This window comes from Rhinichthys klamathensis, unplaced genomic scaffold (assembly GCF_029890125.1).
Source record: "Rhinichthys klamathensis goyatoka isolate OS25496 unplaced genomic scaffold, OSU_Roscu_1.1 h1tg000208l_1, whole genome shotgun sequence".
Classification (NCBI taxonomy): Eukaryota; Metazoa; Chordata; class Actinopteri; order Cypriniformes; family Leuciscidae; genus Rhinichthys; species Rhinichthys klamathensis.
In genome coordinates, this window is record NW_026606733.1 from 623,262 (window position 1) to 649,620 (window position 26,359).

Consider the following 26,359-nt stretch of genomic DNA (forward strand, 5'->3'; position numbering starts at 1 on the left):
CAAAAGTGACAGGAAGAGAGCAGTGCCAGCTCGAGAGTGTGTGCATGAGTCTGTGCATAGTAGCTGTTTTTCTGAATTGATTTTGCCAGCCAAAGACTGAGATTGCATATAATAGGAACAGCTAACAGCAGGGACATTGAATCCGCAATGAATTCACTGGCATGAGAAGAAAGCAAAGATACTGGCTCCGCACACTACCTGAAACCACGGATACAGGATGAGAGTAACATTCTTTGCTAATTGCTTTGGCACAATGGCACTTTGCATTGCTTGTGCGACAGATTTGAGACAAAATCCATCTGATCCAGTCATTTCAGATTAAATCTTAATGTGTGTAAGGTACTGTAGAAAACTGTGGCATAAAGAAAAAAATGAGTAATAACCACTGCCAGCTACAATGGCCAGGGAATTTAAATACTCCCACATCCACTAGGATTTGGTGCCAAATTGTACAAAGCAAACATTTAAAAGACATAAAAGTTGATGCATCCAAACTGCCAGGCAACTATTGTGGTTTCAATGGGGATATTAGTTAATCAATTAATCATTAGGTTATTTGAGTTGAGTTGAAGTGAAACACAATAAAAGCAGCTTCTAACCGGGCGTATGAATCATCATTCACTTGAACACAGAGAATGTTTTGAAATCCAATAGTTCCCAAAACAAATAATAGACTGAAAAGTTTAATATGTCTTTATTTTTTCCTCGATATGGGCAAATAAACTGCCATGAAAGATGATGTTCATAAAAAGAGGACTGCACATCTCTAGGTTTCCCTGGTATTTGTGTTAACCTGTTTCTTAAACAACACAGTGTGGGTTTTATAGCATTAAAAGAAATAAAAACACACAACAGACTATACTACTGAAATGCTGCCATAAAGATTGTCAAGCTACGACAACCTCCAATGCTAAATCTTTATATATATAAAGGGTAATCAAAAATAATCACACCCAGGAGTTCTGTAGATATGTGTGTGTGAGTGTGTGTGTGTGCGTGTGTGAGAGAGAGAGAGAGAGAGAGAGAGAGAGAGAGAGAGAGAGAGAGAGAGAGAGAGAGAGAGAGAGAGAGAGAGAGAGAGAGAGAGAGAGAGAGAGAGAGAGAGAGAGAGAGAGAGAGAGAGAGAGAGAGAGAGAGAGAGAGAGCTCCCTGAACACTGTGTGGTCGAGCATTGATGGGTAAATCAGGTGACAGTCTGGCGGCTGAACAGCTCGATGGTGACCGCGCTGAGGAACACTGGGATGCTCTTCTGATGGAAGAGATGCAGATCTACCAGTCCAGTTAGAGTGCGGGAAAAATCTGTCTCCAACAGCTGCATGCTGCCGCTGCCCATTGGACCAGTAGACTGGAGAAAGAGAGAGAGACAGGGGAGAGAGGTGTCTGTTTAAACATTTGTAACAAACTACAAAGGTAAAGTAACAAATAAGTTAAACTTACAAATGTTAACAAGTGTTTTAATTCACAAACAAACAAAAATAGTCAAACAATCCACTACCAGTCACTCCCTAACAGCCACTAACTAGCTAAATGAGTTGGGACACATTGGTTTTACTTCTGTCATTCAGACTGAGTAACTGACTGATATTTACCAAGCCATTTACTGGTCTATGACAAGCTATAAGTAATAAGCTCTAAGTGAGAGACACAGTAAACCAATTAACTAACCACTACTACATAACTAGATAAAAACTATTTGTCACTAATTACTAACAGGTACCAAGTAACAAAACTCACTAAAACAAACTTACTAAACATCGAACTAACTAACATTCAAGTCAAACTCTGTTCTGGTTTATATCAAACTGTGAGTAATGATAAGCTCTGAGTAAGTGAAAGACACAAACCAAAAACTGCTACTCCAATAAAAAAACTTAGTCACTATCTAAAAACTAACAGGAGTAACAAAAGTCGAACTACCTAACAAAATGACTAGACATGTGCCAGTATAATACGATATATCAAGATAATGAACATGCACGATATTGTTATCGTGAATAATTATATTGGTATACATATATTGATATTATCCTAGATACTGTTTGAAAATGTTTTGATTCTTTATAGTTCGGTCACACTTTACAATAAGGCTCCATTAGTTAACATCAATAAATTCATTAGCATAAACTGACAATGAAAAATACTTCTAAAGAATGTATTAATCTTTTCAAACATTTAATAACACATAATTGAAATAAAAGGTTTGTAACTATTATCTAATGGATCTAAACATGAACTAACGGTTGAATTTTTTTAACTAACGTTAACGAAGAATAATAACATGTAACAAATGTAGCTATTGCTTATTGTTAATGTTAGGTAACGGATTAACGTAAAAACTATTATTTACTAACTAACATTCACTGAACCAAACACAGTTTGAGTTTACTTATGTCAACGGCAGTGAGTAATGTTAGCCTTTACATAAACAATAAAATGTTCAGATGTACAAACACCCCTTAAAACCTTCAGATGCACATCAAAAAAAAGAAAAAGCAGTGCGTCTGTGATTAATTGCTTGCCCAAAGTAGAACCAAGAGGAAACAAACACAAAATGAGGGCATCAACGCACAATGGTGCTTTCCATGTCAAATATTTTTAAGCCTGACCTCCACAAGAAGTTGTTAGCATCAAAAATATTTTACATTTAGAGGGCCTGAGAAAAGAGGGCTCTCATAAAGATCTATTCTTTTTTGCCATTTCATAAGCATCATAATGCGATCTCATAACACAGAAAGGCCCCCCTCGACACCAGACCTTCTAATACCTGTCCCGGCAAACCGGGGACACGTGGAAATGCCTCTCCTTTGTCTCCAACTTGGTTTTGATTTCTATTTTCCCAGATCACATTTTAATAAAAGGTCATCCAGTTTTTTTTGTCTTTGTTTTTGAGAGAGAGTTATTCAGATTGTGACCTTATCATGTGTTTTTGTATTGCCACCGCCACAAAAGGGTGTTATGAACAATATGTGACCTTTCGGCTAACAACAAGTTTTTGTTGATGTTAAAACCTTCCTCAAGTCCACATAAGAGGAGAGAGAGAGGACAGAAAGATAGAAACGCTTTTATGAAATGAGAAGAAAAACGATTGACTCGGGGGTATAGTGGGGCCAACGGACAACGGTAGAAGTTTCCAAATTAGTATCGTTTCTTTTATCTTCTTTGTTTCATCTCTCCATTCTCCATGGACATCCAGTTACTCTGCCGCTCCTAAAACAGTCAAGCCGGGAGCCTGCAAACTCCACACGTAGCTTCATGTAATGACATCTCTCGCTGAGCTTTCTTTCCGGTTTCCTCTCTTCAACGGGTTTGCTTAAATGCAGCTTTTAGACAGAAGGGGTGTGAAGAGAATAATTACAACACTTTGCATTTGACCCAAACAGCTGTTTTCTCTCTGAGGATGTAAAAAGCCATTCATAATGACAGTTTATGCAGTATTGTAGAGAGGGATGGGGAGAGAAAGACAGACAGTAATGGAAAAAGGAAAACAATGCTTGCCTAGAGTTTGCTCAAGATACATTTCAGTACATGGAGTGACACCTGTTTCGACTCACAGCCTTCAGGATCTTTCAGGGACTTTCACTGTAACAGCCTATATATCTCCTAACAAATCCAGAGAGAGTCATGCACGCCACAAACCACCTCCAGCACAAATACCAAAGAAATACACAGATAAGAAAGTAAAAACGTCTAGTCTCAAGAGATTTTACAATATACATTGTCTGAAGCCATCAATCCACACACACATACTGAAGCCGTTTTTTACTACAGCTTTTACTACAGCAGAACCACACACACACACGTCTGGTCCACTATCTTTGTGGGGACTCTCCATAGACGGAATGGTTCTTATACTGTACAAACTGTATATTCTGTCCCCTTACACTAACCCGACTCCTAAACCTACCCATCACAGAAAACTTTCTGCTCTTTTACATTTTCTAAAAAACATCAAGTATGTTCATTAATCAATTTCCCTTGTGGGGACCATTGGCTAGTCCACACAATGTAGGTGATTTCACGTTTTACTATTCTTGTGGGGACATTTGGTCCTCACAATGTAATAAAAACAAGAGCACACACACACACACACAAAATGTTGGGGTCAGTAAGACTTTTTTTATTATTAATCTTTATTCAGCAAGGATGTAGCCTGGATGCCAGCCCGAAACCCGCCCACAACATTTTTTGGTCGGGAAGTTCGGTCTGGACTCGATCCATTGAGGAGTAATTATGATCGGTTCAGAATTAGTCGGGCCAATCAAATTGCCAGGGCGGGCTTTATACGATGATGGACAGATGATCTGCAGTTACGTAATCATCACGTTATCAAAGAGCGCTTGGGTTGAACTGGTTTCCCTCAGAGTTGACTGCAGCTGCAGAACCGAGATGTATAGATTCCGCTATCGCGTCTGTTGTAAAAGAAATCGACAGCGCATTCATTTTAAAAGACGAACAGAGAACTGCAATCAAGGCATTTGTCGATCAGAAAGATGTGTTTGCCGTCCTTCCTACGGGATTCGGCAAACGTTTATTTTATCAGCTGGCTCCGATGGTCGCTAAGAAGATGGGACGCAATGAAAACCCTGTGGTCGTTGTGGTTTCTCCTTTGGTCGCACTCATGGAGGACCAAGTAAAAGAAGCAACACTCATTATTTTACTACTTCTTCCAGCGTGCGTGCAGTTGAGTTCTGTTAACAATTTGCGTAGCTCATAAAAAAAACACTTACTGCGTTGCTCTGATTGGTTGTAGGTCTATCCAATTGAGTGCAGAGTTTTTTTTTTTTCCTGGTTCGGTTAAGACACGCCTCATAATCAAAGCCCTATGGAGCAGAATCAGACTCACATTTTGACTAGAATATGAGTATGACGAAGTCAGGCTAGCAAGGATGCATTAAATTGAACGAAGTGTGAGTAAAGGTTTGTAATGTTACAAAATATTTCTATATCAAATAAATATATTTATTTTAGGCATGTTACCATGTTAAGTATCGTTGTGGGAACTGCAAAAAAAAAAAGAAAAAAAGAAAAAAGTTATGCAGAAAACCCAGCACAGAAGTCATTTAAAGTTTGCAGTGAGCCAGGAAAGCATGTACACACAAACAAATTTATGATCCAGTAACATCTGAGTCGTCTGTTGGTGCGAGTGCACCCTGCCGAGCTTAAAGAGAGGAAACGAGAAGCTGTCATTGCTTCGAGTGTGAGGCGGAGGTGTGTGAAGAGCAGTAATTGGCTGTTAAATTAGCTTTATCTACTGATTAGGCAGATGTATAATTAACCAACTGCTCCTTGCTAACGGCAAATCGTGCTTTACCACATCCATGACATGAGATACAACACATGTATTGCAGATAAAAACTTACATTAGCTAATAAATAGCACATTAAATTGTACATATTACACTAGAAAACAAACATTTTAAGTATAAAGTGGGCTAGAAAAAAAAGGTATGACGTTTAAAGCTAGGGTAGGCAATGTTTTTCATAAACACTTTACGTTATACATGTTGAAACTCTCTTCACATCCTGATAGCAAATCATTAATAGAAGTGGTCTAAATATATATATATTTTTTTACATATAATATCTTTTGTGGAAGTCTCAGGACCACAAAATAATCGTCTAATCATTGCATTTGTTTTTTCTCAGAGCTGTTCACATCCTCAGAGTTGTTTAAGGCAAAGCTCTGTAAGTTGTTTACGTTCATTACTTTTGTAATGTTATGTGCTTTGAGACATGGGGTAATTTAACGCCGTCTCTCGTGACGCTTTGCGAGTTCATGTGTTTTAGAGGAGGCATGGCTTTGGAGACGCTCTAAAGGGAGGGTGGGATCTTATGCTTTCAAAGCTAGCTTGCTATTATTAGCCCCTCCGAAATCACCTACCCTGTCTTTAAGACACAATGTATGAATGTCAGTGGATTAAAATATCAAACCAAGTGGCATTCAATTAATTTTTTATGTTTTAGTAAGACAGGTCTTTTGGGAACTTTAGTCGTTAAATTTTCAAGTTGGTCAAAAATAACTAATATCAGGAGGACTTAATGGCTAGCGTTTTGATATAGGCTGCTAACCGATAGTTTTGATATTATACTCATAATAACTTACAAACTGGACTTTTTGCTAGAAAAAGATTCAGCCTAACTGTTGTTTTGAGCAGAGTGAACATTTGTAGAAAAACAACAGATGTGTTTAGAGGGGACAAGCTCCATCTATGATGTCACTGGCAACAGATGCAATAGATCTACCGACTTGCTTATTCTGAATTCTGAAAATGCAACTAGCAAATGCATCTCCATTTCTCAGATAGATAGTGAAGTGCTCAGTGTTCATGAAGACATGCAGACGTTTGATCTGGAACTAACTAAGGTTACAAAATTTTTATTTATTTATAAGTACGTAATTTATTACTTGTAGCTAAAACTAAACTTGACTGAAATAAATATATCTCTTTTAATGGGAAATGTAGGTTTAATAACTACAAACACACTTGGCCTAGTTATTTAATGCATTTTGTATATTTAATTTGTATTTTATAAATGGTTTAAATAGTACAAATATATACACACAAAAATAAATATGTATATAAAATACATACATACATGTATATATAAAATGTGAATACAGCTATTTTTCCTTGCACTGATGCCATGAATTTGAAATACGTGAAAAAAAAAAAAAACATTTGCTGGGAGGACCACCTCTCCAACTGGAGGTGGTGTAATTGAATAATCAGAAATATGCAAATGAAAAACAAAAAGACTTCAATCTAAATGCAGATTTTGACATTTTGCCTAGGATGGAAAAAAACAACAACGGGATGAGTGGCAGAGTAAATATCAAGACCATTATCAAGGGTTTACTTTGACTATCAAGAATACAGGGCATTAGCGTATGCATTAAGTTGAATATGAGAAATGTCTGCAAATGTCTATTTAGTATTTAGTCACGTCATCCGCTGCCTGTCGTTTTAGCAAGGATAATTATCAGTTCCTGTCCCAAAGTAAAAAACAACTCACTCTGTGAATCTCCTTTGACGTTCAACGGAAACGTACAGTACATATTTGTCTGTTTATGTTCTTGCTATATGCTTAATAGAGCATACAGAATTGAGTTACAGTACAGTAAATGCCACACATCAACCCACCATCTGTGAGAAGCAACACAAGAACAACTTCATAACATGGAAAATAACATCTGTAGATTAGACTGCAAGAAAAACCGATCAGTTAATCTAAACTTCCTTAAAGTGAATTTAAACTTTCTAATGTAACACACACACAAAATAGCCATCTGAAATGTTGAAACATTTAGTGGGGTTTGATAAAGTTGGACATGCATCTCATCCTGCACTAAAGCCCAATTTATACTTCTGCGTCGACCTCCCGCCGTAGCTTCGTCGTAGGCTGTGTGTAGCGCGCGTACCCTTCGGCGTACCCTGACGTGCACCTCTCCAAAAATGTAACAACGCGTCAATTCTACGCGTACCGCAAGCGCTGTGATTGGTCCGCTAGAACCGCTCCCCGGGTTTCACATGCTCCCTCTGCATGTGTAATTGCGCGTCAACACGGACAACGACGCAGAAGTATAAATGAAAACCAACGCATAGTCTATAGCGCAGAGGCTCCGGCGTAGGTCAGACGCAGAAGTATAAATCAGCCTTTAGTCCTACAGTATTGATTCTTAAAACAGGGGGGGGGGGGGGGGGGGGGGGGTTATTGGAGGAAGATACAAGCCGCCATATTATATATGTACCAGAATATTATAGAAACTTTTTTGGCTTGGCCCAATGAGAAACCGCCAAGCAAAATGCTAAAAAAACAACAACACCCAGAACAACTTAGCAACTGCATAGCAACACCCTGGAAACCATCAACACCCCCCTCCACTACTAATTTTCTTGATTTCTCTCATCTTCTATGAAATTGGCAGACTTTCTCTTGGGCGTTTGAAAAGATTTTGATTTAGATCTTTCAATCATCGAAGCTGTGAAACATTCTCTTGCTTAAGTGTTTCTGTATCCTCAGCCTAAACAAATGAAAATGTATCAGTACAAAAAGCTTGCTGTCCTTACAAAACCTCTTTCCCCATGATACTCCACCACACACAAACAACTTCTGCTGTCATGACAGGCTAACACGATGGCTGACACATGCTTTATGAACGGAGAGAGAATAAAAGCGCGGGCCGGTCTGGAAAAGAATGTCACACGGAATAGCACTCAAACTCTGTCGGGAAACTTTCGCCACTCGACAGCTTTGATGGACAGAGATGATGTCTGCTAGTTTAGGCATTCGATCTTCAATAGACACCGCAGTCTCTAGGGATCAAATCAAATGTCTTACCACTCATTGCATTTCATGTTCTCTCTAGACCAGAAGAGAGAGCCCACGCATGAGGACACATGCACATGCTGTATGTTGGGCTGGAATCTATAAACCTGCTCTGCATGGATTACCCTTGACCAGATGTTCCGAGATAATACAGACAGTCTATAGAGAATCGGTATATTAAGCATATTATAATCGGTATATTAATATATATTAAGGTCTGAAATTGCACTTGTACAGAATTCTTTGGCATCCAAAAAGAAGAATATATAAACATAAGCAGGTTATGTGAAATTCGATGAAACACATCCAAACATTGAATATAAAATGTGCAGTTTCATATCCTGTGTTCCCACACCTTTTAACCAATTAATTTCCATGATAAGGACTTTTGTACATTGTACAGAGATTCATGAAGAGCAACTGGATGAAAGATTTTACAGCAGATCTAAAACAAAATGAGATAAATAAATATTACGTAACTTTACTATAGACATATACCATAAATAAAAATATACACAATAGAAACGTCTGTAAATATTCACTATAAAAATCCCCATACATAAATACATGATTCACTAAAGAAAATTCAATAAATTTTTTTTTTTACTATTTCCATTAATAAAATAAAACATACCATACTTCACTAAACTAAAAAAAGTCTTCATATTTCAAATGTATGATATCAAGAGCTGAGGGCAGGAATAAATATAATAACCACTGCTGTGTTAGAAGTAGTTGAAGACACCATAGTGGATCCATTAAAAAAAATAATTTAAGAGTTCAAGCTGTGAATGCAAATGTTATTGGTCAAGATAGGATAGGAAAGAGTTCAGTCTGAAAAAGAGAAACTCATCCAAAACACAGCAGTAGAGACCCTGATTAACCAGTCCACAACAGTGTCCACAACAGTGTATTGACTGAGGCTGGGCAGGCAGGAGGAGACCGAGATTCACTCTATCAAAGCAACTGCACAGACAGGGTCCAAAATTAACTTTGCCATGCCTGCTAATGATAGGTGATACAGTATGTGACAATTTACTAGCAGTTATTATTTCCTACCTTGCATGAACATTTATTTAGCTTTTTTTTAAATTAAATAATAAAAACATGTCTGTCACTTTTTTATTTGGTGGCTTAAAACAAAGAATATTCCACATTAGTGTCATGGAGAGGCAGAGGCAGTTGAGCAAGAAAAGATTGTTACTGGGTTGCAAATTTGATTGCCAAGAACATGTCAACAAAGGTGAAAAACAACAAAGAGATGAACAAAGATACAGAACATTAGCAATAAAAGTCGCATGAACAGATTTCTGCAGGACACTTGCAAGTTCATCAACAGCAATCAAAGCTCTTTTTGGATATTTTATCTTCTCTGAAATCTAATACATGATTTAAACCCCTCAAAAATAGACTTCAAACCCAAAAGTGCAGCCTCTCAGTAGCAAACAGCCAAGAGAATGACTTGAATGAGAATGCATCGACCGTGCAAGTGAATTTCACACCTTTGATATGATTTTTTTTTTATATTGTCATAAATTACAGCATGTACTGTTATCAGTTCTCTGACGTTCCCTCACTACATGCACTCACTTGCAAACATATTCTAGATTTCACTCATTAATAGCTCATCAGTGAGTTTAATCAGCGAGTCCATCAAAAGGTGTAATCATCCCCTGATTGGACGGGAGGAAATGCCAGAACGCTGATCAAAACACGCATAGAGACACCTGCCGTTCCAACGTCGACAATCAAAGCAGCGCTACTGTTACTATGGAGATTATCAAAGCCAGAAACTTTGTCATCCTAACCTTTGAGGTTAAAGCAAGACATGGCACCGGCAAAGGTTAGCACAGGGACACATTAAACTGTCAAGTGTATGTACACTCAGAGGATGACATTTGGATGATCATTATAAAGGCTATGTGGATACTTAACATATGTATACAGGTCAATGCTTGAGACACAGTGATTTGCTGTGAACTTTAATCACTACTCTTATTTAAATAGAACACTGTTGAAAATGAAAAATAAACTAGTTCATTTCAGCCTTTACAACTACACGCAAATGGACACTTACACTTTGAACAAATCCCTATCTGTAAGTATTACATTTCAGCATGCAACTCATTGTGCACTGTTTGTGCTATATGGACATGAACAGAGTTGGGTAAGTTACTCAAAAAAAGTAATCCACTACAAATTACCAATTACTACTTTAAAATTGTAATTTGATTACATTACTGATTACTGCATGTAAAAAGTAATCTGATTACTAATTACTTTACTTTCAAGTTACTTTGAAAACATATTAAAACTACACAAAAATACACTACAAAGTGAAACACAGTTCTTTCCGTAATTTAATTGGGCGAGCTCTGTGGACCCATAGACTATTATGTCTATGTGTGGACCTCCCCCCCTTCTGCCCGCGAGTCGTCAGGGAAACGGGCCAGCCCGCTGTAGTGCCGCGCCGTTAAAGCGCCGTACTCAGCGGGTCCCCGAGCCTTCTCCAGCCCGTTAAAGCTCGCCGGTGCGCCTGCCAGCTTCACCAGCTTCACTCGAGTCGCTCACTGACGGACAACGGCCGCCGCTTCCGCCTTTAATGACGACGAGATAGCTGCATCTGTAGAGAAGGACCGCGGCTAGCTTTCTTTACGTTATAAGAAAGCTACCCCGCCCCCGCCCCCCGTAGACGTCTGCGTCCATTTTAGCAGCCGCGTTCTCCGGTAATTCATTAAAGCGCATGCTCATTAACTGACGCAGCCACACCAAACGTGATTAGAAATGTATTTTACTTAATATTTTTTCTTAACAATACATTTGTAACGTAAGTAACTTAATTTTATTGACATTAGTAACTGTAATCAAATTACATACATTTTAAATGTAATGAGTTACATTACTGCGTTATCACGAAATGTAATTACACTACAGTAACGCGTTATACCCAACTCTGGACATGAAGGATACCTCAACCATGTTGTTTGTTGAGAAGCGATGTGCTATTACTTTTTAGAACTATTGGAGATTAGTGGTGACCGATATAGATTTTTGGATGGCCGATATACAGTATACAGTGCTGGAAAAAATTAAGAGACCACTGCAAAATTGCTGTTAGTCAACTTTATGCTAGCCTGGCTCCGCCCTCCGTACTTCCGCTCAATTATCATTTTCCTTTAGTACTACGTCTGGGATTGTGGTGTATTCTTTGGTTTTCTCCGGTATATTTTTTACAATCAGCGAACCGAGGGAGTGGCTGAGAACGATGACGTTGATGTCGTGCGCTAGTTTGAGTGGTTTGAGTCGTCATACGTCACGACCAAATGTCAGCGATTGGTTATGGCAGATCCAGAGTGGCTCTGGGCAGATCCAATAGTTTTAAACTTCAACAGAGGACCCGCCTTCAAGGAAGTTACCACTTGTCAATGGAGCGAGGCCATGCTAACTTTATGCCACTCCTGGCGACAAATCTGGCATTATTTAATGGCTGGTGACCATCCATCTGACTCTTGATAACATTACAGAGGTTTTCAGTGGAGTTCAGGTCTGGAGATTGTGATGACCATGACAGGGTCTTGATCTGGTGGTCCCCCATCCATACTGAGATTGGCCTGGCTGTGTGGATTGGAAAACCAGTCAGTTGGGGAACATTGTCAGAGCAGAAGGAAGCAATTTTTCTTTCAGGATAATCTTGTACGTGGCTTGAGTTATGCATCCTTTGCAAAGACATATCTGCTAGATTCTAGCCTTACTGAAGAACCACCAGATCATCACCAATCCTCCACCAAATTACACGGTGGGTGCGAGAGACGCCGGCTTGTAGGCCGCTCCAGGTCTCCGTCTAACCATTAGAGAACCAGGTGTTGGGCAAAGATGAAAAATGGACTCAGTGTTTCCATGACTTTTCAAAAGAGGGAAAACAGACGGATCTGCCTGCTTCTGATCTTCTCTATCATGGATTTTTTCATTTGATATTGAAGGATGTATAGGGATTGTGGTTGATCTGTACGGACCAGATTCAGTATTCCTCAAAATGAATGAAAACAGTGACATGCAAACTCATTAAATTATTGCAAGTTTGTGTAATATTCTATGTACAGGTGTGAATTTGCATAGCCTTCAGCCTGAGGCTTATTGATTTAACTGTTGGGTGAAACATCTTAGTAACATCACAGAAAGGCCTTGGGAAATCACCTACAACAGCTTTGAATCGAGGCTGAATTTTATTTAGAAAATGTACATGTTTTTTGGCCCCTAAGTACATTTCATTCTCTGATGTGAATGAAATAGGCAGACAAGGCTTTGAGGAGTTTAAAAAGTGGACTTGATGCCCTGTTTCAATAACACCCACGCAAAAGCATGAACAGAGTGAGAGCTCTCACGACCAATGTGCTCTTATGCTAAAACCTGAGATGAACAAAGAACGTTTTGTCAAAGCTGCACAATGACTACGGTGCTCACTGTGTGCTGGGAATAGACTGTCCACTAAAATTATAAGCACGCTACACAAAATTGAGCCTTTTCAGCTGCATTCAGTTTGTTTTCATCCCATTGAATAGAGACAGCAGCATGGCTTAAATATCGCAGATAAAAGGGATTTTAGATTTCTTTCCTATCTGTACTTTGAAGGTAAATTTTCTATTGGGGACAAAACGTTAGAGGGTGAAATTAATCTAATATTATGTGAAAACGGATGCTATGTACGTTACTAACCAAATGTACCCACCATCAAAGCACAGAGACACTAATTACAGCAAAGATGAGAGGACACAGAGTATACAGTCTTCCTTTGATGGAACTGTTCATGTTATTGCTACGCTCATAAAAAATGCAAAAGTAGTATAGAACTAGATTTTTATGTTTTCTGAGAAATGCTTGCTGCAATGATAAGGTGTTCTAGGTGGTTGCTGGGGTGCTGCAATGCGGTTTCCAAGGTTTTCCAAATGGTTACTTGCCCAATGCTATGAAGTCGTAAGAATGTTGTTATTGTATTAGGGGTGTGCACGGATAGTCGAATATTCAATCTGTAATTATTATCCGACAAATAAAAATACTATACAGATAAATTATCTGATAGCAAAATTATCTCGAGACATATGCTTCCTTTAATTTTTTTTACGAGGGAGACTAGTTTAAGAACTTTAAGAAACTTTCGCTTTAGCACACTGTTGTCAGTGTCCCTGCGCAGTTTTTTTGTTCGCTCTGCTTCAGCTTAAATACTTTTGTTCTATATATTTTGTTTAAAAAAATAAAAAATAAAGTCTTTCTCGAATGTTATTTTTATTTATATATATTTATGAGCCCAAATATTCAAATACAATATTTTTGAAAAATGCCCATCCCTATATTGTTTATTAAAGCTGATATAAAGAAAAAACAGCAACAAAAAAACATAAAAAAAAATAAATAAATAAAAAACACACTAACGAAACCAATAATAAATTGACTAACAAAAACAGTATTCATTTTTTTTTTTTGGATCATGGTTGTCTTACGGAGCTATGGAGAGTGTCTGACATGTATGAACCTGTTTAGGAGAAGATATGCCATCTTCAGAGAGTAATATGGCACATGGTAAGATTGCCAATATGTGTTATATATGCAATATTTGCTCTGACTGCCTCAACTGTTGTTGATTACATAACTTTTATTATTAAACCAGTAAAAAAAAAAAGAAAACTTAAACTGAAATATTTATCAAAATAGAAATGCATCTATGAAAAAAAAACAAAAAAAACTACAATGCCAAATATAATAACTAAACAAACAAACTATTGTAAAAAGAAATTGAAATCAATATTACATTTTAAAATATTAAAAACCAAACTGAAATCTACAAAACTATAAACAGGGAATTTACAGTTTAATTCAAAATAACAGTGATATTACATCATTAGTGAGAGTTCAAGATTTCAAGACCATTAGAAAAACAGGCAAAGCAGTAACTACACGCTGTCAAAACTGAGACAAATCAAGTGATCTCAGAATATGATCTACCCTGCGACAGATCGTTTTGGTTCAGCAATGCTCAAATTCTGAGTGTGAAATTCAATCAAAATTCAATCCAAACCATTTCTTTCTCAGTTCCAGTGTTGGTGTAGTTACTGTGTTTTTTCCTCTCAGGTATCTAGACTTTTACTATCAGCATAATACATGGTCACCTAAAACAATCACCAAAAACTATGTACATCCTCATGTAAAAAAAATAAAATAAAAAATAACCAAACAACCTCAACTATTTGGCTAACCCATCCCTAAAAAAATTGTTTTAACAAAGTTTGAAGTGGGAGTGAAATGGAATAGAGTATTGTGGCAGCAGTGTGACAGTTTCTTCACCGCCTCACGTTTGCTACTTTATTTCTCTTTTAATTGTGACCATTGATTGAGTATTTTCTCTGCCTGGCTCCCTGTTGAGATGAGCTCAGCAGGGAAAGAGGCTGATTGGTTTTGCGTCTGAGAAACTTCTGATTACTACTGGAGCTGAAAACTTAGCTGAGGGCAGCAATCAAGGGGACCAACCTGGCCTGACAATTACTGAGTTAAGAGATGATGAGAGAGAATGGCAACATAGCGGCAAAACACTGCTGGGCGATGAAGCGGATGCTTCCATATGAGTGTTCAGATAAACACTGGAAAGCTAAAAGTTTAACTGCCAGATACTGTGATTGAGGGTTATGGTTAAATCTATGTGAGTGTGTGTCTGCAAATCGAAACTTTGCAGTTCATTTCAAGTCAAATTCCTGTCAAAGAGTGGCTTTGAGCTTGTCAGATTTTTACCAGCAAAACAAAAATTGAGCATGCATAATTTTATGAGCATGAATTTGGTTTTTGAACTGTTTACTTATGCTTAAATTGCAATTGCATGAATGTTGTTAACAGTTTACTGTTGTAATTCTCCAACTTATACTATGCCCTAAAAGTATGCAATTTGCATAATGATGCATTTAAAAGTTAATGACCACCAAACGTATTATTACAAATTTCACAATGTTGAATTAACATTGAATGCATATCTTTTCATCAGGTTAGATACTGATTATTAAAGCTGTAGTCCGTAGCTTTTTTGGGGTTAAAAATGATCCAAAATACATATTTGAGAAAATGTGTTCAAAACTATCTGCTTGCCTTCGATTCAAAACGGTAAGCTTGTAATAATGTTTTTAATTCCAGTGGTACTGGTGGATTTCCGCGGGAGATTTGAGCTCGTCTTTGCGTCATTACATCACATCTGTACACATAAAGAAGGAGTCTCGGCTAGTATAAGCTATAGTGCGTGTGAGGATGCTGGAGGTGGAGATTTATTGCCTTTTCTCACAGCACTTGATATAATTAAACATCAATTTGATGGCGGATGCAGAAAGGTTCAAACGACAATCACCAGTGACGACTGAAGATTCACCCGTTGTAAAATGCAAAAGACTTTGTTCAGACTTCGGACTACAGAAAAAAAGAGACTGCAACCGGACCCATGCGAAAACAAGGATAATATCGGAAGGACATTACATATAGTAAGTCACGCAATGCTGACGTTGTTAAAATTAACAATTTGAGTTTTGCGTGATATGATTGTTAGATCGTGAAGCGATTGTTAGATTTAATCAGCGCGATTTACTGGAATGTCAGAACCAGAACAAAAGTGGATGTTACTTACTTGTTCAGATGACAATTTCCGGGGAAAATTATTATGTTGGTCATACTTCCAAAAAGAATAATCTGTGATTCTGAATGCCAGTATCCACACCGGCGCGGTGACTGACAGCCTCACAGTCTCCTCAAACATTGTGTTCATCCGCGCTGTATCGTGTCGAAGTACAACTCACGTAAAGTTGATAATTCCGCAAATAACTGCAATTGCAGATTTCGAACAGAGATGGCGACAAAGAGGAAAAACTCCGGACTGCAGCTTTAATCACTTAAACTCCTTTAACTAAACCTCTCCACTTAACCGCCGGACTCGCACATCCGCCATGTTTGTAGTTTTTTTTGACACTTTTTATTCGTGTTTGCAGTTCTAATCAAATCATCATCCAAAGGGCAATGGGTTGTGGTCAATATTAGCCAATAGAGTGTGCACAGATCTGCACTTTGAATTCTAACCGGAAATTTTAGACCATCCAGGTATTTTTGGAATACTCATTTTAACATACTATGCTTTGGGACACACTAATTCTAATTTCGAATACTATTTAGGACGGATAGCATGCAAATTGGGACGCAGCACCCATCTTCTAATGCTTCAATCTTTTATTCAAAATGTTTTTGAACGAACAAATTACAGACAAATATTATCTTAATTTAAAATTCTGTTCAATACAGATAATACAATAATTATTTATAAGTTATGGCGGTTAACTGTTAAACAGCTGCTATTAAAATTCTATAAAATGTTGTCAAAAATAAAAAAAAATAAAAACTAGTAAAAACAAAAACTAAATGCTACAAGTGAAGTAAGCATCGAAATATAATGTACAGTATGAAAAATAGATTGAGATTTGCTCTAGATTACTTTTAACACTTATTAAATTGTTTCTGTTTTAAAAATAACTAGGTCAGCGTTAAATGATGCAAATGGAATCTAAATATAAAAAAATATGGATAATGAGAATGTAGGATTAAATCTAAAATACTGATCAAACCAATAAACTAAAATTATAATAAACAATAATAATAATAAATGTTAATGATACAATATGTAGGATTTTTCACCAACAGGGGTCGCTAACCTCTTACAATAACAAAGGCGTATCGATGACGCAAAGCATTAAGCGGAATTATGGATCTTGTCATCAAGCTGATGAGTCTTTTATGGATGAGTGAATACATTGATGTTTTTAACATGACTGTGGTGTGAAGCATGGCGCGATTGCTAATGAGAGACGTATACCAGCGCCACACGCTGGTATACGAGTCCCACGGATATAAAGGAATAAGGACAATTCATTCTACCGAACTACACGCAAGTGCTGAATTAATACCCACACAGGTCAGTTTATCAGATGAATTAAACTGTTTTACTTGCTCTAACAGTTACACTATCTCACTAAACGGCATTTGAGTGTGTTGAATGTTGTTAGTTAGGTTGTTTGTTGGCTATATGAGACTAGCAGTAAGCTAGATCAACATTAGAATAACATACAGATCATATTCTAACATTTCAACATGTTGAACTAAATAACATTGATTAGTTTTAAGTACATTTGCTCACCTGTCTAATAAAGCACATGCAACTCTCGCGTCTCTGTCAAGTCTAAGTTAGTCGCGGACGTGGAGCTCTCGGCATCTCGAAAGATGTTGATCTTCATTTTAGTCCTCTTTTTGTCTCAAAGTCTGCTTGCCATGGTCCATAGTGTTTGAACAAAACAACAACAGCGTGAGCGTCCTGCTAAGCATTACCCAGTTGTCCACGTCTGTCGCCATGGTTACTATGGCAGTACGAGCGGAAACCGAGGGTAACGCGGATATGACGCCATTGACTGGCGACTCCTCACCCCTGCTCACACGTCCCGTTTCCTTGGTTAAAATCGCAATTTTCTCACGATTTACAAATAGTTGGAAACATTTGGGATATTGTAAGTAATCAACTAAACAAAATATATAACATTGGCCTAGTAGTTTTTAAATATTTTACTACATATTGTGCCTTTAAATTATGTTTAATGATGATGATTAAAAAAAATAAATGGAAACAACATATTGTGCATCCCTATGTAAATCTTTACAAACAAACAACTCTACAAATTACATCCCCCACAAATAGATAACTGGGATTTAGAGCTTTTAACCTAAAATCAATCAGTAACATATGCTTTGGCCTCCAGTTTAGAAAAGGTAAATTAACTGAGAAAGACTTTGTTTTCTGACCACGGTTTTTTTGCCAACCCAGAATGCCCTTCTAAGAGCACAAATGTAATTTTAAAACCAATAAGTCTACGATGAGTCTACGCTAACATGACGTTAAGATGATACTCCATATGCCCTCAATCAATACAAACCAGTTTTTCCTGTAGGAGTCGCCCACGATTAGAATTAACAGCTGGACTAAAGTTTGCCTCAGATTCAGTTACTGTCTTGAGTCACTGCCAAGCCTTGTAATGCAGTAAACACAAAGGGCTTCAAAGAAAAATATAAACCATAACATTTGGTTGACATTCTTTACAGTCACTGAGAGGAGGTTTCATAATGTGAAGCAAATGGGTAATTAGAAGACAAAAGTCTGTTCTAAACCACTAACCCTATGTATTTAACTTTGGAGAGTGACTCGTCCTGCACCATTCCTGCTAGAGGCATCAACAATACCTCAAATCGTGTGGCTTGAGGAGAGGTGTGCCATTATTTTTCTAAGCCATTGGACTGGTGAACAACAATGGTTGTGGCCTGGTGAAGAATAATGGTTGTGGCCTAATGGTTAGAGAGTCGGACTTGTAACCCAAATGTCGTGGGTTTCGAGTCTCAGTGGGTGGGGGGAGCAAATAAACAGTGCTCTCCTCCACTCTCATTACCCACAACTGAGGTGCCCTTGCGCAAGGCCACAATCGCTCCCAAGGCGCCTGCTCTAAGTGTGTGTTTATTGCTGTGTGTGCACTTGGATGGGTGATTCGAGCACAAATTTCAAGTATAGGACACCATACTTGGCTACACACATCACGCCACTGTTATAATTAACATGATTATCTGCACAATTATATGATTAAGTAACTTAAGCTTTAAAACACTGCGTTTAACTAAATCACAAAAAAAATCATGCAATATAAAGTAACACGTCACACCTAAATGCACTTATTTAGATTAAAATCTTAAAATGTCTTTTTTTTGTGCCCTCTGCAAGCATTTTTGAACATCATGATTTGCAGTAGTGGATGAAAGTAACAAAAGAATAGTGCAGCATATTATTAATCAACTCTAATTAATCAATGTGTCACAACTGACAGATTACAACACAATAGAAAAGACCATTAAATCTTATTGAAGTGCTTGTGTGTGAATGATAACATCTGAATGCCTGTGATTGTGTGTGTGTCTGTGTAACTCAAGGTTAACAAATATTGACAGTGAATTATCTTCAGCAGAAGGGTCGCAGGTGGCTTCAACAGGTCTAATTTCACAGGCTGAGAAAACCCCCCCACACACACGTCTAGACCGACTCATTCATACAATTTCAAGTGGCTAAATATTCTCTGCAGTACTAGAGTAATATAATATCAAAGTAAAGTTCAAGAAAATGGTTCAAGTCAAAATTAGGATGAAATGTGCACTTAGCTGTTTGCATTTACTTTTATATTTAAGACAAGCCCTCATCCCTCTTTTTGCTCTTAACGTCAGTTCCCAGAGTTCTGGCATCTGATTCTGTCAACGTTATATAATTATAAGCCTGCTCTTGTAGTTATCAATTTCCTGAAGAGGTGATTAGCAATTAGTTTCATTTAGGCACTTGAAAAGTCAGCATGTTCCCTTAATATATGAAGACTTTAGATGCAAAAATAGGTATAATAATTTTTCTTTTAAATTGGCATTTTTATCAGGCTCAAAAAGAGCTAAATCCATGTGTGCTTTTTTTTTATTTGGTGCCACCTCTTTGGACGAGACATAGTAAACAGTTGCAAAATCCCTAAAGAGCCGTTCTTTAAAGTAGGTTATGTCAGTTTCTGTCAGAGTTACAGCAGCACATGAAACCCTGTTGAGTTTACATGCTACTCGCAAATGCTGTCATTGCCACTGTAACGATTTTCTTTAGCCTTAGAACGGTCAGAATTATGAGGTTGGCAGCGTTTTCTTTTGTCAGTGACTTAAACTACCACAGGTTCATCCATTTCATCATACTTCTCCATCTTGTTTAGTTAATTTCTTTCAACAGGATAAAAACTTGCAGCTTGACAATTGAAAGCCAGCTCATTCGCACGCGTCATTCATCGTGAAATCATATCTGATCTTATCTGATTGGTTCTGTGAACTTGGGGAGTGACGGAGTGAGGTTTCTGCCAATGAACCGGTATTTCTGAATGTGCTGAGGCTGGGATTTAGCGGGTTTAAAGCAAAAGTATTTAATGAATGTATAATATGTCCTGCGTGAACCCCCACAAACTCCTGAGCGTGTATCATAAGGTAAGATGCCGATTTTTGTGCTGTGTTTTTAAAATGTATCATGAGTTCTGAGCGTTCTCACATAACTCTGTCCTCATTCATTTGTATGTTCATCTTTTTGTTTGGGCTGTTTAATATTAGGATTTTGTTTAAAATACTCTACCATAGCACCGCCCCGCCCCCAGCACCCCCCTGATAAAATATGTTCCCGCGGCTATGCCTCCAGTGGCATAAAACAAGTGAAACGCAGAAGCCCATGATAATTGGGATGCAGGCAAGTTTGATCTTCAGATGATCAACAAAATCAATAAACTGTAAATGGTTAGTTCATCTAAATATTTAAATTCTGCATTACTCACTCTCATGTTGTTTTCATGTGTCACAGAAGCATTTGAACACCATTGTTCAGTATATGTGCATTGTTGTAAATCTGTTCATCATATAAAGCCATCATGTCTCTTCAGAAGACTTGGATTTGGATTAGACCACTCGATTGATTATTTTTACGATGCATTTATGACATTTTTTGGATCTTAAGTTTTAGAGGAATGGACTTTAAACAGAGGGACATCAATTTCTCAGGTTTCATAAAATATCTTCATTTGTGTTTAGAAGTTGAATGAAAATCTTATAGGAGAGTGAGTAGAGGGTGAGTACACGATGGCAGAATTGATATTTTTGTGTGAATTATACCTTATAAATACAGTAAGCTGAGCCTTGGATAAAACTAACTATATTCGTTTTAAATATTTTTTACTAAATTACGGTACTATTATAGTTTATAACTATCATATTGTGAATAGCATATCGTTACATTTCTATATCGTGGTTTCTCAATATAAAGATGTATCGTTACACCCCTACTGCTATATTATCATGCAAAAACGGATTGCATTGTAGTCCCAGTTCTCCAGGTTAAGTATTTTTATTTCCATAGAGCTGCAAAGTGTAGACTAATGTACTTATTCCCAACGTTTGGAGTAATGCCACACATTTTTCCATATGGAACGTAACCTTGCAGTCCTACTTTAATCAGATGGACAGTCTGATAGATAGACACTTTATTCATCCTCAGGGGGACATTCAGTACACTCAGGTATAATTTGACAAAGAGAAGGACACCAGATATTGAGCCGTATATTCATTGACATCATTTAAAGCATGAGCACAAATGCCATCACAGAGCTTGATGAAAAGTGCTTATGTGAATATCATTTCAATTATTGATGTCATAACACCCGCTCACATCTGTAAACGACTTTAACAGAGAACAGCTGTGTATTTTGTATTTGTAACTTTCAACTTAACAAGACAACCATGCCTAGTGTGATTACACCTGTGTTACATGTGTTATGTCACTATTAAATCAAAACTATAAACCCTTTTATGACCAAAATGGTGAAAGAGCCAGTGCTTGACCCATGTTTCTACTAAGCCAAACGATGACATAACGGAGAAGTTTCTGCATAACCTGCCAACAAATAAACATACTGCATCACAGTCTTTGTTTTTTAAAGTCCCTGTAAAGGCAATTCTAAACACATTATAGAAATGTATTGCTAAAACACATTACAAAGACTGTGAACTGAGAAGTACTGAATTGTGGAGTTAGACCGTTAAACAGTTTTTCACCGTTGCTGTGTTCAGGATTTTCTGAACACAGCGAATGTTTTAGTTTTATAAACATTCGTCGGAGACTGGGATTCACTGATAATCCGCTGTTACTGGTGAATGGGGCCGAACCGACTATCTCCCGTCCCAAAAGCAGTATCACCTAATATCACCGTCGGCTGCTTTCCCGCGAGTGGGCGTGGTTTCAGCTCAGCCAGCGGACACGCCCCCAGCGTTTTAGAGCAGAGAACACTGCTAATTTTTTCAAGATTTTTATAGCTTGTTATTTTATTTACTTGGCTGCTTTTTTTATCATTCAAATTTGGCTGGGTGGCTAATAACACATTTTTCTGTGGTGTGACAAACTCAGAACACATACTTAATTTTGACTTTACAGGGACTTTAAGTTTGAGAACACATTTTAATGGTCAATGGTCAGAATAGTTACATATTGAATAAAATTTATTGTAATTAAATAAGCTTCATCACATCAGCTGCCTTTGGTGGAGACAGCTTTGTTAGATACAATGGGTGCCATCTAGTTTTGTTAAACCAGCCGTTATTCCAGCCCAGAAGCTCTTTTCTGCAGTGAAAACAGACAATAGTTCCAGATTGGAAACCGACTATGGCGCAAGACTGTTGAAAAGGCACGAGAGAGAATTGATTGAGATTGAATGCACTGAAGTGTTGCAGCCTTGATCTAATGTTAGAAACTGACAGTTAAGGGATTTACTTTTTGCTGTAAAAAATGGCAAATATCTAATCTCTCATTTAACACTGAACAAATGTTTCACTTTTTAACATTCAGGATACCATGTACAAATGTGTTATCAAGTTTCAGAAGAGCTGAAAGCTACACAAAACAAAGTCGAGGATATTCAATGACTTTGACAGATTCCCAAGAGAATTTTCAGGACAATGAGTAATGTTTTAACAAATAAGGGGGGGGGGGGGGGGGGGGGGGGGTTGGGGGTCTGTCTCTCATTATCTTTCCTTTTTCACAGACAGAAATGGAGAAGAATTTCAAAGCAGTTCTTTGATTCTTTAGCGGATCAAAACATAACATAACTAAAGCATTGCTCAAGTGCACTTATCTAACAATGCGGGGGTGAACAATTGAGGAAAAAAAGAGACCGGGATTCTGTTAATTTATCTTCAAGTGCCTATTCTCTAAAAGCAAAACAATGGTGATTATAATCAGAGAAAAAGACAATGAACCATCTTTTCTAAACACAGTGCACACTGCACATAATATTCATTGTGATCAAATTTCAGCAATTATTGTGAATTTTGTGAAAACTACATCCTGAAGGCTCTAAAATTTTTCTATAATATTGTGGGCATTTGCTTGGCCGTTACAGTTTGCCAAGCAAACAACTACAAATTCCAACAAGTTTATCTTTGACCGGTCAGTCGTAAAATGAAAATGCAATTTGTGCTCTCCAGTAAGCAAGCACAAATAGTTTGCAACTTACAGTAAATAAATAAACACCTTTAAAGGTAAAGTCTATAATTTGTGTGCCAGTAGCAATGAAGCACCGCCGTGTCTACACTCTTTGGGGAAATCAGCCTACAAATGGCTTGCTTAATATTTGACTTTACATTAAATTGGGATAAGAGAAAGTATTTTAAAAACTAACACACTTCACCTTTAATAAAGGCACTTTAAATGACTCATTGTACTTTGGTTGTGAGCTGGCTTCTGCATGAAAAAGAATATATATTCAGCTAACTCTAAGCCATCTTTTTACTTTTCAGTCTAAAACTCAAGCACATTAACTACAAGGAACTACTGGAGTGCTTCTTGCGCTCCACTTAAGACACTTCCTTCAGAAACTTCCTGACAGACATTTAAATCCATTAGTTTAAATGCTACAGAGTCCTTTCCAGGGCTGGTGCCTGCCTAAACGAGGTAAATTAATTTAGACACGGTCTAGTATTCACTTGAAATGAATAACAAACAGACAAAATCACTTGACTATCAAAACCGTTATATTTAAAGGTTTGTAATGCTAAATCAGTAAGAGAATCAGAAGTCATCATCAGGGTATGAGGTATCCTTTTTTTTTTTCTTTTGCTACATTCACAGAATGTGAAAAAGAGCAAATATCTCCTTAGCACGGAAATAATGTGTATTATAAAATTAACACAACACAACTAGACACACACAAACGACTAAATGCTTACACTCACAAAGCAATAATAACAGCCGAACGCAGACTCACTGAAGCTTTACTGCAGCTCTAATTAAACAGCCTGAGGAAAGTACCGATCAAATAACAAAAACTTAAATCCAATTATTCCACTGTGTGTGTATGTGTGCGTCTATAAGGGATTACCGAACATTTCTACAACCCACAAAGGAAGAGCATTAATTAATAAAGATAAATTACATTTGCAGGTAAATCATTGTAAGAGTATGCAGTAAATATGCATTTTGCATCAGATATATAGCAATAATAACAATTGGTTTATCATACACAGACCTGTCCAAAAGAAAAATTAATATCTTCGCATTTGCATTAAAAAAAGGATAATTACCATCTTAAATCAAGTGGATGCACAACAATGTCCAAACCGTATGACAAATAGTGCAACTACTGTACTATTAAAACCTAATGAACAGTCTAAAGTGGAATACTAAATTACTGGTTCATCTTCAGTCAAATTTGTTTTGATTCAACATTAAAAATTAATATGCTACTGAACATGCTATTATTTAATGTAGTAACATTGGTAACACTTTACAATAAGGTTTAATTATTTAACATTAGTTAATGCATTAGGTACACTTTGCCAAAACAATGATCTTGAATTTATAAATTTAGGTTTGTTAATTACATATACAAATAAATTCAACATTTTACATTGTATAAATTAACATTAGTTCATGTATTTATGTGCATGAAGATGGAAGCCTCCACACTCTCCAAATAAGCAATATTGGTTGCTCACTTGTATAGACGTGGTGCATCTCGAACTGTCCACTGCGCAGTGCGCACATTCATGGTGCAAGACAGGACACCATACAACTCTGGGCCCAAACTTTGGAGAAGCTTAAATGTTTGTTGATTTGAATTGAGGAGATCTCGCCCCCCATACATAATTATTATAAAATACAGAACTATTTTTATATACATAGAGATCATTTTTTTATTTGTTTTGTTTTTTGATTCCCTGTTTTCTAAATAAACCTTGCTTCAATTTTAAGAAAACATTGAATTGAACAGTATGCAGCAATAAACAAAAGTGCACTATAAAGAAAAGAAAGTGCACATGGGTGTATTTCAAGGCATTACAAAAACTGAACTGGGCTTATTCATAAAAGTTAAAAACTCTCCAATCTTACTTAACTAAAAGTATACCAACACATCTCAGGGGCTGACACTCAACATACTAGCATACTTGTTACCAGAAGAAGTGCCCTGATAGTAATTTCCTTGATTAAGTGTTATACTAGGTCGCTGTTTTTCACTACTCCCTGCTGTTAAAGTAAAAGCATCAATTTCCTATATTGTAGGAATGCCGTCTGTTCGTATTCAGTTGGTAGGAACTGACTGAAGAGAATGTGACCTCCTGTAGAGACTCGGATGCACCTGAGGCTGGAGGAGCTGCTGAGCTGGTTCAGATGAGGCTAAACACAACAGCAGTTCTTCAGATGCCTGACCACAGACTTGGGTTTTAAGTCCTTCTTTCGATTTTCATGCTTCTCAGAATTGTGAGTTGAACAACAAACCACCAACTGTGGTATGAAGCTTCAGGCTCTTCTAACTATCAGAGCTTTCTTTTTCAGAAAAACTTGAAAACTTTTTCAACAAAAAAAAAAACGTTGCCAAGGCAGCTCTTCAAAGTCATTCAAAATCCCATTGATGATAATGTCATTGTTTTATAATTGAACAAAAACTCAACATAAACCCTTTGATTGCTGGTATGTTTCATCTATAACATCTGCTCAGCTTTGACAGAACCCTAAAATGATCAAGTGATCATAAAATCAACACATTCAAACTAACTACAATGGAGTGCAATCAAGTCTTAAGTTTACCATGTCTACTTTCAAAGTTTCCTTGTAGAATTTATACTTTTCTTCTAGTTTGCAAGTACGTTTGTAACTAAATATCCCATGTGTGCCAAAATAAGTCATGTAAGCACTAGGGATGCACGATATAGGATTTTGGCCGATATTCGATATGCCGATAATTTCAAACTAATTTTGCCCGATGCCGATATATTTGTTGTTGTTTTTTAAGTGCAAAAAAAGCTTATTAAAGCTTCTATTAAAGTTCTCAGTCAAGAGCAGTGAGTGATTTCCTCTGTTTTTTGTTGTTTTATTAACATTAACG

General features: G+C 37.2%; 1 protein-coding gene across 1 annotated transcript in view; it reads right to left on the minus strand.

Annotated features, from left to right (window-relative positions):
• Positions 1 to 1,101: 1,101 nt before the first annotated feature.
• Positions 1,102 to 26,359, minus strand: part of mad1l1 (mitotic arrest deficient 1 like 1) — a 78,221-nt gene continuing 52,963 nt past the window's right edge. The window contains exon 18 of the mRNA XM_056263571.1: positions 1,102 to 1,345. Coding sequence (XP_056119546.1) covers positions 1,184 to 1,345 — 162 coding nt within the window. The 3' untranslated portion in view covers positions 1,102 to 1,183. The remainder of the gene's footprint in view (positions 1,346 to 26,359) is intronic.